General features: G+C 32.0%; 1 protein-coding gene across 1 annotated transcript in view; it reads right to left on the bottom strand.

Annotated features, from left to right (window-relative positions):
- Positions 1-15,675, bottom strand: part of LOC134726158 (cadherin-23-like) — a 47,566-nt gene that overhangs the window by 9,631 nt on the left and 22,260 nt on the right. Inside the window, exons 16-20 of the mRNA XM_063590559.1 lie at positions 14,148-14,220; positions 12,786-13,225; positions 11,809-11,950; positions 8,952-9,149; positions 1,656-1,990 (exon numbers count right to left, since the gene is read on the bottom strand). Coding sequence (XP_063446629.1) covers positions 1,656-1,990; positions 8,952-9,149; positions 11,809-11,950; positions 12,786-13,225; positions 14,148-14,220 — 1,188 coding nt within the window. The remainder of the gene's footprint in view (positions 1-1,655; positions 1,991-8,951; positions 9,150-11,808; positions 11,951-12,785; positions 13,226-14,147; positions 14,221-15,675) is intronic.

Raw genomic sequence — 15,675 nt, 5'->3', positions numbered from 1 at the left:
GTTGTAGAAGGGTCTAAAAACAGCACAAACAACATTTTCCAAAAGACCAAAAGCGTGAAAAAGTATATTTAAACAAAACGCATTTGACTAGCAGGTCGAACAACTGATGTTCTTTAACCCTGCTGACTGCCATTGACGATTGCCAAATAAAATTGATCACAAGATGTTAATATAAATTTAATACGTCACAGAAAAAAAAAAAATGTTAACTTGTGGACAGGATGTTGTGCCACAAACATTCTGTGTCAATATTTCTTTAGTACACCATATCCGGATTTGGACAATAAATGTCTCTTCAGTGATGTTAGGGATCGAAACGGTATTTGGAAGGCCATATAAAAAGTACCCTCATTTTTTAGAGAAAGTACCCTCATTTTAAGATTAACTCTTGAATTTTAAGAGTCAATATATAGGATGAACGGATCATATAAACCGGAGGGAAAATATGATACATGCCCAAACAAAAAATATAAACGAGTCTAAATTGAAAACTACGTTCAAACCTATGACTGCGTTGGATAAAAACCGCAATTTTTATACGTGTGCATGTCAAACAAATTTCGTTGTAGAAGGGTCTAAAAACAGCACAAACAACATTTTCCAAAAGACCAAAAGCGTGAAAAAGTATATTTAAACAAAACGCATTTGACTAGCAGGTCGAACAACTGATGTTCTTTAACCCTGCTGACTGCCATTGACGATTGCCAAATAAAATTGATCACAAGATGTTAATATAAATTTAATACGTCACAGAAAAAAAAAAAAATGTTAACTTGTGGACAGGATGTTGTGCCACAAACATTCTGTGTCAATATTTCTTTAGTACACCATATCCGGATTTGGACAATAAATGTCTCTTCAGTGATGTTAGGGATCGAAACGGTATTTGGAAGGCCATATAAAAAGTACCCTCATTTTTTAGAGAAAGTACCCTCATTTTAAGATTAACTCTTGAATTTTAAGAGTCAATATATAGGATGAACGGATCATATAAACCGGAGGGAAAATATGATACATGCCCAAACAAAAAATATAAACGAGTCTAAATTGAAAACTACGTTCAAACCTATGACTGCGTTGGATAAAAACCGCAATTTTTATACGTGTGCATGTCAAACAAATTTCGTTGTAGAAGGGTCTAAAAACAGCACAAACAACATTTTCCAAAAGACCAAAAGCGTGAAAAAGTATATTTAAACAAAACGCATTTGACTAGCAGGTCGAACAACTGATGTATATATATATATTTAAAAATGTAGATGTGGCATGATTGTCAATTTGGGACAGAGGTTTAACAGTACAACATAAGAATGAACTAGTAAACTCCCTTTAAAAAGCATTAACTCATCAGAATGATACTCATTTAAAGACGGAACTTCACAGATTAAATTTGTTTAATTTGAAAGAGTTATAATTCTCACTGTTTTACAAGAGAGAGAAACACGTGTATACAGACAGACAGACAGACAGACAGACAGACAGACAGACAGACAGACAGACAGACAGACAGACAGAACGTGTGTACAATTGAAAATATTCAATTAGAAACGTAAATGACAATCACTTCTTTACGGGAAAAACATAGGCTTTTATACAATCATAAAATATGATATAAATATATAATTTTACGTTTTTTTACTTAATCATTTACCTACCACATTAGTGTTATTCAAACGAAATACATTGTCGAAATTTCCTTCTACTATAGTGTACGTCAACATTGCATTGTTTCCGCTATCAGCATCAGTTGCTGCTACTGCAAACACAAACTCGTCATGAAAAATATCATGAATATTTGATCCATTGTTTTCTGTGAGGTTCGTTGTGAATGAGCTCGGGGTAAATATAGGGTTATTGTCATTTACATCCTGTATGGTCAAATTGATATTGGTATAAATGGTATGTAATGAATCTGTAACTGAAACGTTCATTATCAAAGTCTCATTTTTTTCTCTATCTATGATGACTAACTTATTTCTTGTAATCAGGCCTGCAAAGATAAAACACATACATTGATCTGTGCACGAGTATTAAACTATACAATCCGAAAGTACACAAAACACCTACAAATATAGATTTATTTCGTTTTCAAGCCATTTTTCCACTACTAAATTATCTATTCTTCTTACCAGTATACTTGGTACAATCGAAAACCTGAAAATAGATTGTTCAAATATGGGCTTCGAAAAAAGTGGAACTAATTACTTTGGAGTGTCAAAAACTTGTTGGAAGTACTTAATAAATTGCATGCTTAAATTGGTGATTTTAAAGTTTTAATTTTTTACCCTATATACCACATGACTTCCATCCCCATTAAGAAAAAAATCACACACCTAATTAAATGGGCATTTAAAAAGTCAGAATGTGAATATATATGTTCAAACTCTTTTAGGTCATTTTGTAGTAGCAATAAACAAAAAAACCCGATGTCAATTGGACATGCTTTGATACTTTATCTGCCCTTGAACTTTTACTAGATATCATTTTTGTTCGCTTGGGAGATTCCGTATATCGTCAGGTTATCGGAATTCCAACGAGGACTAACTGTGCACCACTTATTGCGGACATGTTTGTGTACTTCTATGAGTTACAATTTATGAAAAAATTCAGGAAAGACCCACCGAAACAACATCTGATACACAAATTTGATAATACTTTGAGATATTTGGATGATATTTTGGCTCTCAATAATGACGACTCCATTACATATACTAAAGAATTGTATCCTGTTGAACTTAGTTTAAATAAAGCTAATACTAACAATGACCACTGTCCGTTCCTCGATCTTGATATATATATCATTGACGGAAAGCTTAATACATAAATTTATGATAAAAGAAATGATTTCTCATTTCCTATCGTTAATTATCCATTTTTGAAGGTGACGTTTCCTTGTCACAATCATACGGTGTTTATATATCTCAAAGTGTACGATTCGCTCGTGTATGTAACAATGTTTTAGATTTTAACGAGAGAAATTTATGTTTTACTGAAAAATTATTACACCAGGGGTTTCGATATTACAAACTAGTCAAAACATTTACTAAATTTTATCATCGGTATTAGGACATCATTCGTAAATAAAGCTCAACATGCAGACTTCTTATACGTTCAGGTATTTCACATTCAATATTTTATGAAAATATTCTTTATAAAGCACAAAAATGTCAATATTCACCTCAAAAGCTAACAAAACCTTTGAATAGAACTGATGCTATTTGCTCCGAAAAACCGGGTGAAAGATTTGAAGGATTGCAATCCCACCTTTAAAGGAAACATCATTACAAGTTCTGAGTGTATTAAAAATCTGGGTGTTCATTTTGATAAGACTCTGTCAATGCACAAACAAGTCAGTTCAGTTTCGAGATCATGTTTTTATCAAATACGAAATATAGGCCGCATACGTCCGTACATCAACGAGGATGCATGTAAAACTCTTGTCAATTCGTTAATTATTTCTAGATTGGATTATGGCAACGCTTTACTTTATGGACTACCAGCTTACATGATTCAGAGACTACAAAGGGTTCAGAACACTGCTGCGCGAGTGGTTACAAGAAAAAAGAAATACGAACACATTACTTCGACACTTGAGTCTCTTCACTGGCTGCCTGTGCAATACAGGGTGCAATACAAAATATTATTATATGTATTCTAGTCCGTGAAACATGAAGCGCAATTATATCTTACTGAACTTGGAAATTTATACAGGCCATCAAGATCATTAAGGTCTGAAAACAACTTAACAATCGTAACTCCTATTGTGCGAACCAAAACCTACGGCAATAGAAGATTTGATCAAGCTGCGGCCATCCTTTGGAATGCATTACCAAAAGAACTTCAAAATGCAAAGTCGGTGCCTGTATTCAAAAAGAACTTAAAAACTCACTTTTTTCGACAAGCATTTTTAATCCCTTAAATTCGTTTCTGTGATACATTGTGCCATAGACGTTAGCCTGCTTTTGATTTATCGAACCTTTCTTTTAACTGGAGATATGTTTCATTTATAATATGTACATTGTATGTTTTAGTAGCACACATATGTTTTCATTTCAGTAATTATATTTTTACGTGGTAATATTCCTTTTTCATCTTTTGAATACGTTTTCAAATTTTTAACTTATATTTGATAATTTTTAATAGCAATCTTATTTTAGACTTTTTTGGCTATTTTATTTTACCAACTTTATTCAGTATAATTTTATTTTGATTCATTGATATATATATTCCACTTTTTTTGTAAAAAAATCCACATTATCAATCCTTTTATCTAGAAAAGTTTTAACACTTAAATATTTATTTTGTGTGTTCATGTTTTATATTTTTATCACTGTCTGTGTGTATATTTCGTTTAACATGTGATGTAAAGCGCTTTGAGTAATATTGTTTTAGATTTAGCGCTATAGAAAAATTGTAATAATAATAATAATAAATAATAGACTTATTAAGAAGGGATATAGTTACGATACTGTTGTCATATCATTAGAGATTGCATATTTTGTCGTTAATAGTGATTCACTTATAGGGTCTTTGCATCGGAACTAAACACATTTATTATTAATAAACCAGTTCTTGGTATGACACAGGTTATGTTCTTTTCATAGATGTTATGATGGTAAAGCTGGCATGTCAGGTAACCGCTGGTAGTCTGATGTTATTTGTGTATTGTTTATTTTCTTTGGTTTCATCTTCTGACATCAGACTCGGACTTCGCTTGAACTGAACTTTGATGTGCGTATGGTAATGTTTACTTTTCTGTATTGGCTAGGTGTATAGGGGGATGGTTGAGATCTCACAAACATGTTTAACCCTGCAGCATTTTTGCGTCTGTCCCAAGTCGGGAACCTCTAGCCTTGTTAAAATGTAATCTTGTTTTATTTTAACTTTAAGTTTCTTGTGTACAATTTGGAGTTTAGTATGGCGTTAATTATCACTGAACTAGTATGCATTTGTTTTGGGGCCATCTGAAGGACGACTCCGGGTGCGGGAATTTCTCGTTGCATTGAAGACCTGTTTGGTGACCTTCTGCTGTTGTCTGCTCTATAATCGGGTTGTTGTCTCTTTGGTACCTCCCAATTTCAATTCTCAATTTTATGTATATTCTTTTTATTTTTGTAAACATACTAAAATGTTATCATGTTTATAGTTATTGTATATTTGTTAACGTGTAGTAGAGGTTTCCAGATTTGCAACCGTACCAACCGTAGTACGAAGTGGGAGCCGTCACTTAACTTTTGAAAATTATTGATGCATACATTTTATATCAACACATGTTTTAGGAATCATAAGCAGAACTGTTTTGAGAATTTTTAGCTGTAATTTGGGACTAACGTCATGTGGTTTCTTCTTGTATTCGTAGGAAACAATAGTGTGTGCACTCGATTATGCTTTCAAGCAACCATTGCAAGTATCCGTCGGTACGAAAGGTTTATAGTTAAGAGTTATTTCCCCGTGAAACTACATAGATATAAAAGAAGCTAAATTACAAAACAAATTTAAAACTATATAAATTGTGTTTGTAATCACTTTATGTATCATTGTAAAATGTTAAAGTTTTGTATTTATTTTGGTAAGTTTTTAGAAAACATGATCAAATAAAATGAATTTGAACAAAACAAATTGACCTTAATAACAAAAGAAAAATGACAAAACTAATATAAAACCAAATCGTTGTTCAGTCTGTACGCGTGAGGTCTAAAACCCTTTTCAATGGATATTGAATCAAGATAAAAAAAAATAGTCCAGGGATACATACTTTATAAAAATTAATAAAAAAAAATCAGACGTCCTTAAAGAAATGATAAAAAATACAAGGTCGTTTACATCTTCAATTTGAACAATTATGCATAGAGATATGGCTGATATCGTATTTACTTGACATCCTTCCTTTTTTGACAATTATCTTTACCGTCGGGCTTTATGTTTTTCTTTATAAAAAAAACCCTCATACAATCAATATGCTCTATAAATTTTAGAAGCATGCCCTTTTTATTAACACAACTGTTCATATATCTTTTTCGCAGTAAGCCGAGAGAGAAAACTCAGAAAAACTGGAGTTAACTATTTTAAGTAGTATCGTATTCATGATACTAGTACATATAAACCTGAACAAATTACATAGAAACATTTACCAACCGATGAAAATGATCCTCAATTTTGAGTCCATAAATCAGTTGCAAATGGTGCAAAAGACAGTGTATAGCAACATAGTATTTTTCGTACAACATTACGAAGAGTTAGAAAGGCATATTCATATTGCATTAGACTAAGTGTAAATACAGCGTCAAATTATTGCCGTTATCAGTGAACAAAATACGCTGTGTTGTATGAAGTTTTTTTGGCAATGCTGTACGACAAAAGGATTAATGGATGGAGATTGGTTTAACATTACCCCCTTCGTAGATTATATTAAACTACTCCCAGGCACGTGCAATACACAATTTTACTCGCGACAATATTTACAAATATTAATGTAATTACAATATCTAGTGACATAATAATAAAAGCGAACACGATGAAATAACATCGTGATGATAAATATTTCGACTCAAAAATGGTTTTCGTTAGTGTCATAAAACTTATATTTATTCTTATTTCTCTAAGTAATTAATATTATCAACAATTTTATTAAAACGTTCAGTGACAAAATATAAGGAAAAAGATAGATCGATGGTTTTACAATGTGTGTTGTGTTTTATGAAAAAATGTTGCTCCAATGATCGAAAAGATAGCTTAATTAATAAAAGATTATTTTAATGAGAAATCAACACAATTTTGAACTCAATTTTGCTATAATAGTTATCAAAAGTACCAGGGTTATAATTTTATACGCCAGACGCGCGTTTCGTCTACATAAGACTCATCAGTGACGCTCAGATCAAAATAGTTAAAAAGCCAAACAAATACAAAGTTGAAGAGCATTGAGGACCCAAAATTCCAAAAAGTTGTGCCAAATACGGCTAAGGTAATCTACTCCTGGGGTAAGAAAATCCTTAGTTTTTCGAAAAATTCAAAGTTTTGTAAACGGAAATTTATATAGCACGTGTACTAGTTTAGTGACGCATCCAGAATTTTTCATAAAAGGGGGGGGGGGGCTCCATTCATGCTTCAGTGATTCCCTATATAATCAACCAAATTTTTGCCACGAAAAAGGGGGGCGGGCCCTAAGCCCCCTTCCCCCTGGATCCGTCTATGTAGTACTTAACGACACCAGTAAAGTACAAGTAAGATATTAATTATTAATAAGTTATTTCTAATTATTCCAATTTATATTTGAGTATTAGAAAACATTCTTCATTCTAATCCTTTTCTTAATATATACAGAAAAACAAAAACATAGCCATACAGAAACGCAAATCTATTTTCAGAATATAAAGTTCGAGGCAACTCAGTTCCAGTAAGGACTGTTTGATTCATTCTCTTGTGCACAAAATTAATTTTATCGTATACAATCACGTGCAAGGTTTTCTAGAAGCAGAGAAATCGTTATAAAATAAAAGATTTAGGTTTTTATCACTGATATGCAATTGTGTTTCTTTATTTTCATCATGATACATACAATAATCTCTTGCATTAAATGAAACCTCCCAAACAACACCAACGGTTGTGTTACGTACCAACCGTATCAGATACGTAGCAAATCTGGAAACCTCTTTTTCATATTAAGGGTCATCTATAAGTCAATGAAATAATTTCTGTTTTGAGACAATTCAATATGTTATCGTAAGTATCCCTTATAGCACTGTACCAATAGCTTTTAATTATTTTGGTATTCTTGTCTTTCATTTTTGCTAAAATGCTTGGTTCGTTTGCCTTTTAGTGTTACTCATTTGTTTGTTTTCACAGTGATTCAAATTATGACACAATGTTGACTGCTATAACGCTATTTTTGACATAAATAAAGGCAACAGTAGTATACCGCTGTTCAAAACTCATAAATCCATGGACAAAAAACAAAATCGGGGCAACAAACCAAAACCGAGGGAAACGCATTAAATATAAGAGGAGAACAACGACACAACACCGAAACGCAACAGCACACAGAAACGGACCAAGCAACAGACAATACACCACGAGAATAACAAATATAACATCAAAACCAAATACATGAATATGGGATAGACAAGTACCGTGCCACCTATAATTTTTGTGAATTTTGTCTCAACTCGCTGTCAATACAATGATATTGTATGCGACTGAAATACAAGTGACAGGTTAAGCTAGCTATGCAAGGTGTAATACGTCAATTGGTATTATCCTGTTAGTCTTGTTATTTTGGCATTTTCAAAACAATTCAAATAAAGAAATACTTGACACGAGTTAATTTTAATCCTGTCCAATACCATAGAAAACAATTCATATAATTGTTCATTGCATTTAAGAAAAAACCCATCACTGAATGTTAACCAATCAAATTATTACCCTTTTTCTTCATGTATATTACTTGTTTTATTTCACTTGACTGGGCGGAATTTAATCCATTTGCTCATCATATATCTAAATATAAACACACCACAGAATCGTCCAGTTATGGTCATTGATTCAGATAAATGAGGGACGAAAAAAACCAAAGGGACAGTCAAACTCATAAATCTAAAACAAACTGACAACGCCATGGCTACAAATCGTGTTTGAGATATTTGCCATGTCTTGTGATGGGGGGACACCTTCCATATTAGACGACACCGCGTCCATGGTGACGTCTGTTTCGGACCTTTCTATACTGGGCGACGTCCGAGCCAGTTTCCTGTTTGATCTTCGTAAGTTCATGCAATGTAGTTTTGCTACTGGGCGGATGATTAAAGTATGTAGATATTATATGTGTTTTTTTCAAAACAAAAGTGAGACACAACCGTACATTGTGTTGCATGATTTTGAGGCATTTGTTATCGGGGTACAAACGGAATTGGAATGCCTAAGTTCAACATTAAAACACCGGGATTGCATATTACCTGTTATCGGATCAATATCAAATGCATTTAAAGGATTTTGGACAATGCTATATCTTAATATGGAGTTCAAATCAGGATCTATCGCTGTCAATGTGAACACGTGACCTCCTAGTGTTCCTTCATATATTAGAACTGGACCAATCTCATTAAATTCTGGAGGGCTGTCGTTGGTATCTTCAATACCTATTTCAACCAATGCTGCAGATATAAACGAAGAATATTGTATATTGGTTAAGCTATACATGTAAAATGAAACATGAGTGCAGTTTGTTATAATGAGGTCACACATTTGTATGTGTTATTTTTTTTTGTCAAAACGAAAGCGCTCATGTTCACATTTCTTGAGCAGTGCTTAATATTTTCTTAGCAAATCTTTATTGAAGTTTATTTATGACGTTAAATTTTTCTTGTATTTTTCTAAATTTTCTATTGTGACGTCCTGAAAAAAAACCAGACTATGCCTGATGACATAATTATCTTTCTGGAAATTTATAAACCGGAAGGATAAAAAATCATAAGAGACATAGATTCCACCGCTATATAACTCGTGTATTACAACATTTCTCCACTCTCAATTGTTACATTTCAATATTTGAAAAGCTTGGCAAGTCTCGAGCTTAAAACTTTACTGTTTCAAATGTAGAAATATCGCAACATACTAGTTGCAGTGATGGAATCTATATTTCTTAAATGAGTGGAGGGTACAATTATTTTGTTCAGTTCTAAAATATATTTAAAGCTTAGTTATCAACTTGTCATCAATGTATTTACTAAACCCTTTCCTGTATCATAATTGTAAAATCAGTAAATCATGCAGAACCGTAGGTTAAGATGAAGAAACTGTTCAAATGATACAAACTCAAAGAAAGAAAAATACACATTTTTAGTTTAGTTAATTTAAGTTCTTGCTGTCAATATACTGTATGCAGAATTATGTCTCGCATCACACTGTACGATTTATGATCTAATTAAATTTGTTAGGCCTATCATGCAATATGTATCTTATAGTTCTGCAATGTCATTTGTTTTTTGTTGTACTTTCATGTTTCGGTTGTTTCGTTTTCTTCCTCTAATATTTGATGTGTTTTCCTCAGTTTTAGTTTGTAACCCGGGTTTGGATTTTCTCAATCGATTTATGGCTTTCGAACATCTGTTTACTATTATTGCCTTAATTTATTAAATCAAAACATTTCCTGTAGCTACGGAGAATTGGGCCATTCCAGTTAATTTCTGACAGATGGGGATGGATGGGGAGATTATCGTTCATACCTATCAGAAAAAAAAACATTATGAAAACCTACCTATCAGATCTATAAATTAAGACCTATCAGATGTAGAGTTTCTGTTCATATTAGGTGGAAGGGCTTTCATGGAAAAAATTGACCTATCAGAATTTTTTACTGCAAGGATTGTACCCATCAGAATTTTAAATCCAATACCAGGTAATGCAAAATACGAAACTGTTTACATTCCAAAGCACCCCTAAGATATGAAGTAGGTATTTTTTGTAACCCCTAAGATGTAATTATTTTTAATCATTTACTGTTGCTAGACCCTCAGAAATTGTTGCGTAAAAGAGTACCTGTCAGATGAAAAAAAAAATTACTGCTAAGATGTATAAATTTTACACCCCTCAGAAAGGACCATCCATCCCCCATTATCAGATATTAACTGGAATGGCCCATTGTGATTTGGTCAACAAGAACAAATCACTGACAGGTTTAAATTAAAATAGAAACTTCGTTGAAATTGATTTCTTCTGAAGGGTACACATAGCTCTAAAATAGTTGATATTTATGGTAGCCAAAAGAAAACAAGGACGTCTCAGAGTAACAGCATACCGGATTTTTTTACATTTGCTTGTGTACTAACATTTTTCAATATCGTAATAACTATAACTTCTGAACGGTATGAGTAACAATATTAATATCAAACTTAAAAGGAATTACAACATATTGAAATTGAAAAAAAATATGCATTTTACAATTCACCTTAGTATATAAAACAAAAAATCAACAAAAGAAACGGTTCAGGAGTTTAATCATGGACATGACTGAAAACATGATGTTTTAATCTCCACAGCGGTAAAAATGAAAATCGGTAACTTAGAACCCGACCTCAATTATGTAATCAACACCAACATTGCAATGTGAGAAACTTTGGTTAAACTGCTCACTAGTTACAGCACGGACACGACTAGACACAGACCTTTTCAATCTCTCAAGAACCATAACTCTGCACGGCGTAAGAGACAATCGTTAATACCGAACTTAACCTCCATTGTGCCATCAATAACAAAATACCATGACTTGAAAAGCTTTGTTTGAACTGTTCATTGGCAAATGCACGGACTCTGTTTTGCAGCCGCTAGTCCGCTTGCATGAACACCTTAATGACATCCTGCCCGGATACTTGCCTGATGTACATCCCGAAATAAATAACCAATTTTAACTTCGTAAATCCGGTAACAAGTCATCATTTCATCTAGGTACAAACAAAAGAACAATGTGTGATGAAAAATTCACTTATTTTCTACATATAATTTCCATCATAAGCGATCAAACTACTGATATTGTATTTATAATCAACTCTCAATCATCGCCAGAATAATGATAAGAATGCCAAAACTATTTGTTATGATATAAAAAATATATAACTCGTGTTGATATCAAAACAGCCCAACATTTTGTTAATTATCGTCACTTAGTTAGCAGTGTGCAAAACATTGCCAGGTTAGTATTGAAATGGATCTTAATTTTGTTTCTTTTGTGATGTCTGCACTTCTTTAACAGTTGTGTCATTATTTTACTATTTGAAAGATGAACAATTAAAGTTATTTCGGTGCTTTTTGTCATACCTGAGTCTGTCTGTGGTACATTAACCACACCATTCACATCAGTTACATTGATTTTAAGCTGTACATGATATATGACTTCTCTGTCAATTACAGATCCCGATTTCACAAATAGAAGTCCACCTTTTGTAATTCCAAAATAATTCTAAAGAGAAAAGTATATTATATTGTTTACATCAACATGTGTCAACATTAAAACGGGCAATCTATTAGGTTCACTGTTGTTTTCATTTTATATGTTTCAAATGTTTATGTGTTTATGATGGGTTACTTCTAGTTTTATACAGGATGATGGAAAAAGCAAATGAATAACATGTGATGATAAGCTCGATAATCTCACCATTTATAAAACAAGGTATGTGCGTTTTGGTGCCTGATGGATATAGGTTATGATTACATATTAAACATTTTTGGACCAAAATAAGTGATAAAAACACTCGTGTCTAAGAGTTAAAAACATTACACAGTCAAACTGTTGCTGTTAATGAATTAAAATTCAAACACAATCCAAACATGGCTTATGATCAAAAAGTTTCGAAAACATGACTGCTTTCTTTGAGATGATATATACAGTAAAAGATGGTGACAGATCAATTTGCATAATATATGTACCATATAGTTCTCTTCAGTAGTACCTCGCTATTCTCTCATATTGTTGATTTTTCCTTATGAGCCATATTTTATACTTTTTGTGATCATTGACTAAATGTAAAATAACGAAGAAACTAGCGCAAATATGAGTTTATAATGGTTTAATTGACAATTGTTGAAGAAACCTCTCAGTAATGATACTTAAAAACTAGAAAGAAAAAAAATTTAAATTCCATTAATTATTCTGTTTCTAAATATTGAATAGAATAAACAAAATACAATCGTCTCCGCTCACAAATAAAAGATATTATAATTAACACTACGATCAGTCCAAATTAAATTGAGCATTACAGGTTAGAATGCCTTGTTATGATTGGTTAAACACTTACATTTGCTGATTCATTCCCCATAGCACCTGGTGAATACGTTGGAATAACCTTGATTATAGAATACATTATTAAAGAATCTAAATCTTTATCGCTGGCTGGACATACTGTGAATGTTGTGTTTATATCAGCACTTTCATTTACACTTGTCACATAAGTTGATTGATTAAATTTTGGTTTTGCATCATTTTGATCCGTTATATTTATAAACAGCAAAGCCGAGCTGTTTAAAGATGGAGTTCCCCTGTCGATGGCTAAAACTGTTATGTTGTACATTGTATATTCTTCTCTGTCTATTTTCGCTCCATGATCAACAGTTATATCTCCGGTTGCTCCATTCATTCGGAACTTTTCTCGGTCACCCTTATCGATATAATATGTCAGTTTACTATTTGTAGGTGTACCATCTTTGTCGGTTGCTGACACTGTTCCTACATGTGTACCTACATATAATATTATTAAGTAGTGAGGTATATTGTAAATTGATTTTAAAAATGCATAAGTCGACATAAAACATATTACACAATTTCGGACATTGTTATAGACATGTAATGTCTACATGTCACTTTATTGTTGCATATACAATATATTAACTGTGTTGTCCTTTTTTAATTAATTTCCAACGAACAGGTTAAAAAGCAACATGATGATTGTGGTCGATTTTTATCCATTCGTTTGATATGTTTGGGCTTGAAATTTGCTTTTGCCATTTTATAACGGACTTAACGTTTTTGAATTTTCCTCGGAATTCGGTATTTTTATTATTTTTCATCGCTTGTTGTATAATAATCGAATGCAAATATTTCATGCATATTCAGGCGAGAAAAAAATATAAAAAGTAAATGTGTAGATCTTGGTGGAGAGGACGGAAGGGATAAACATCGGTAAAATTTTAACTGATACAGAAATGTTTTTAAGCTAAAGGTTACCTACATTTGTACGACCCATTCAAACAGTTTTCAATCGATCTTAACGTGCAGAAAGCAAGGCAATCTGTACCGAATTTTGTTTAACGTCATTAGTTAGGGAATATTTGCATGAAACAAACACTAGCATTTCATGACTCTCTTCTTCAATGTTTTTGATTACAAACAAAGACGGCGTTTAAATCAGTATTACAAATATTAATAATATGCAGGATAATTTCCAATCAACCTTAAAAAAAAACCAGGCAAAATAATAAAAGAATAATAAGGTTTCTAACAATAAATCATTTTTCTTATTATTACAAGTTTGAAAAAATTTCAAAAGACACTCATAATTCATTGGTTTTAAATATGTTATATTTTATACCTCAACTGAACAGCAGCAAATGTTTTTGTTTTCAAATAATAAAACGTTTCTGTCAAGTATGTGTTTACAAACCTGAATCAGCATTTTCTACAATTGTCAATATAAACGTTTGATTTGTGAACTCTGGAACGTTGTCGTTCACATCCTACAATAAGGGAGGAATGTTATTTTATTGAAATATAAGTTATTATGAAATAAGTTAGTTTTTACTTTGAAGGTGTTCAATAATGTCCTTATCCTCTTTCTCCCAACTGTTTCTATTCAGAGCATCCTCGACATGACAATACCATATCAACAATTATATATTATCATCAATATAGATGAAATATTTGATAATTAATACATTATGTCCACAAGCTTTAATGACAATTACTGCTGCAATTTTATGTGTCTTTTAATATTTTTCATCCGAATTATAGTGCTACGAAGCAATTTGGATAAAATTTTATTTTTTCATGCATTTCAAGTTTATCAACTATAATTCCATTTTAGCAAAAGAAAAAATATTTAAAATTCGGGAATTAATGTAAAAAATTGTTTTAGACATAAAACTTGTGTTAACATATACGGAAAAGATTAAAACATATATGTATTATTATCACAATATTGTGTTCCTATACTCAAGGAGGCTATTTTATCATCTAACACAAAAGCCTTTAACACTTAGTCAAGCGATGACCGCAAAGTATGATATTAAAATCATTTTTTTCGTAAGAAAGAAAATGAGAACGACAGACAACTTCATGATATCAGAACAAATAATTTGCATTGTTTAACAATAATAATTGTTTTCCAATCAATAATGAGTACTTAATATTTGATTGTACGTTTACGTGCCGGTCTGCCTAAGAATCAGGCAGTGGTGAAAACATGACAAAAAAAACCCCACCCAATATGACATTGATTTCAGTTCATAATATGTAGTTATGCACAAAAATAACATTCATTTTCATTTTCTGTTTTGGTAAAAGAAGATACAATTTGGTTGAAATGTACTAGAAATTAACGAATAAGGGGAGATAACTCTGCAATTTGCTATCATTCTAACCAATATTCTAACCAAGTTATTTGATATTACCAGACACACACAAACGAAAGACTAATACTTTTTAACTCAGGATGATTGTTAGTATTGAATAGCATGATTAGCTCGGTGGGTTTTTTCTAATTATGTTTTAATTTTTACCTAAATTGCCTGATTCTTACAAAGACTGGCACTTAATGATGAAAATATTAAGACGGAATTTGGGTTTATCAACATAAATCTACGCCGTTGACTAATGAGATGAACCCTTTAGACTTACAACCGGTCTAAACATAATTTACAGTATTTAGTTCCACAGGACCCTAGTCAGAGTTACAAAATTAACTCCAGATAGATACCAATTTTAACATATTGTACATCAGAATCCAGGTTTCATATGGTAAAGACTTATCCGAAACGCTTGACTCAAAATTTCAATTTGATCAATAAACCAACAAGCTGATGAACGAGGACCCAAAATTCCAAAGGTTTTGCTGAATACATAAAATCCGTCGAATTTGGGTAAAAGTCTTTTTTTTTAAAGATTTTACTGATGGTTTTATAATTCATCGCAGT

This window comes from Mytilus trossulus, chromosome 7 (genome assembly GCF_036588685.1).
Source record: "Mytilus trossulus isolate FHL-02 chromosome 7, PNRI_Mtr1.1.1.hap1, whole genome shotgun sequence".
In the NCBI taxonomy this organism is placed as follows: Eukaryota; Metazoa; Mollusca; class Bivalvia; order Mytilida; family Mytilidae; genus Mytilus; species Mytilus trossulus.
This window is presented reverse-complemented; position numbering and strand designations above follow the sequence as displayed.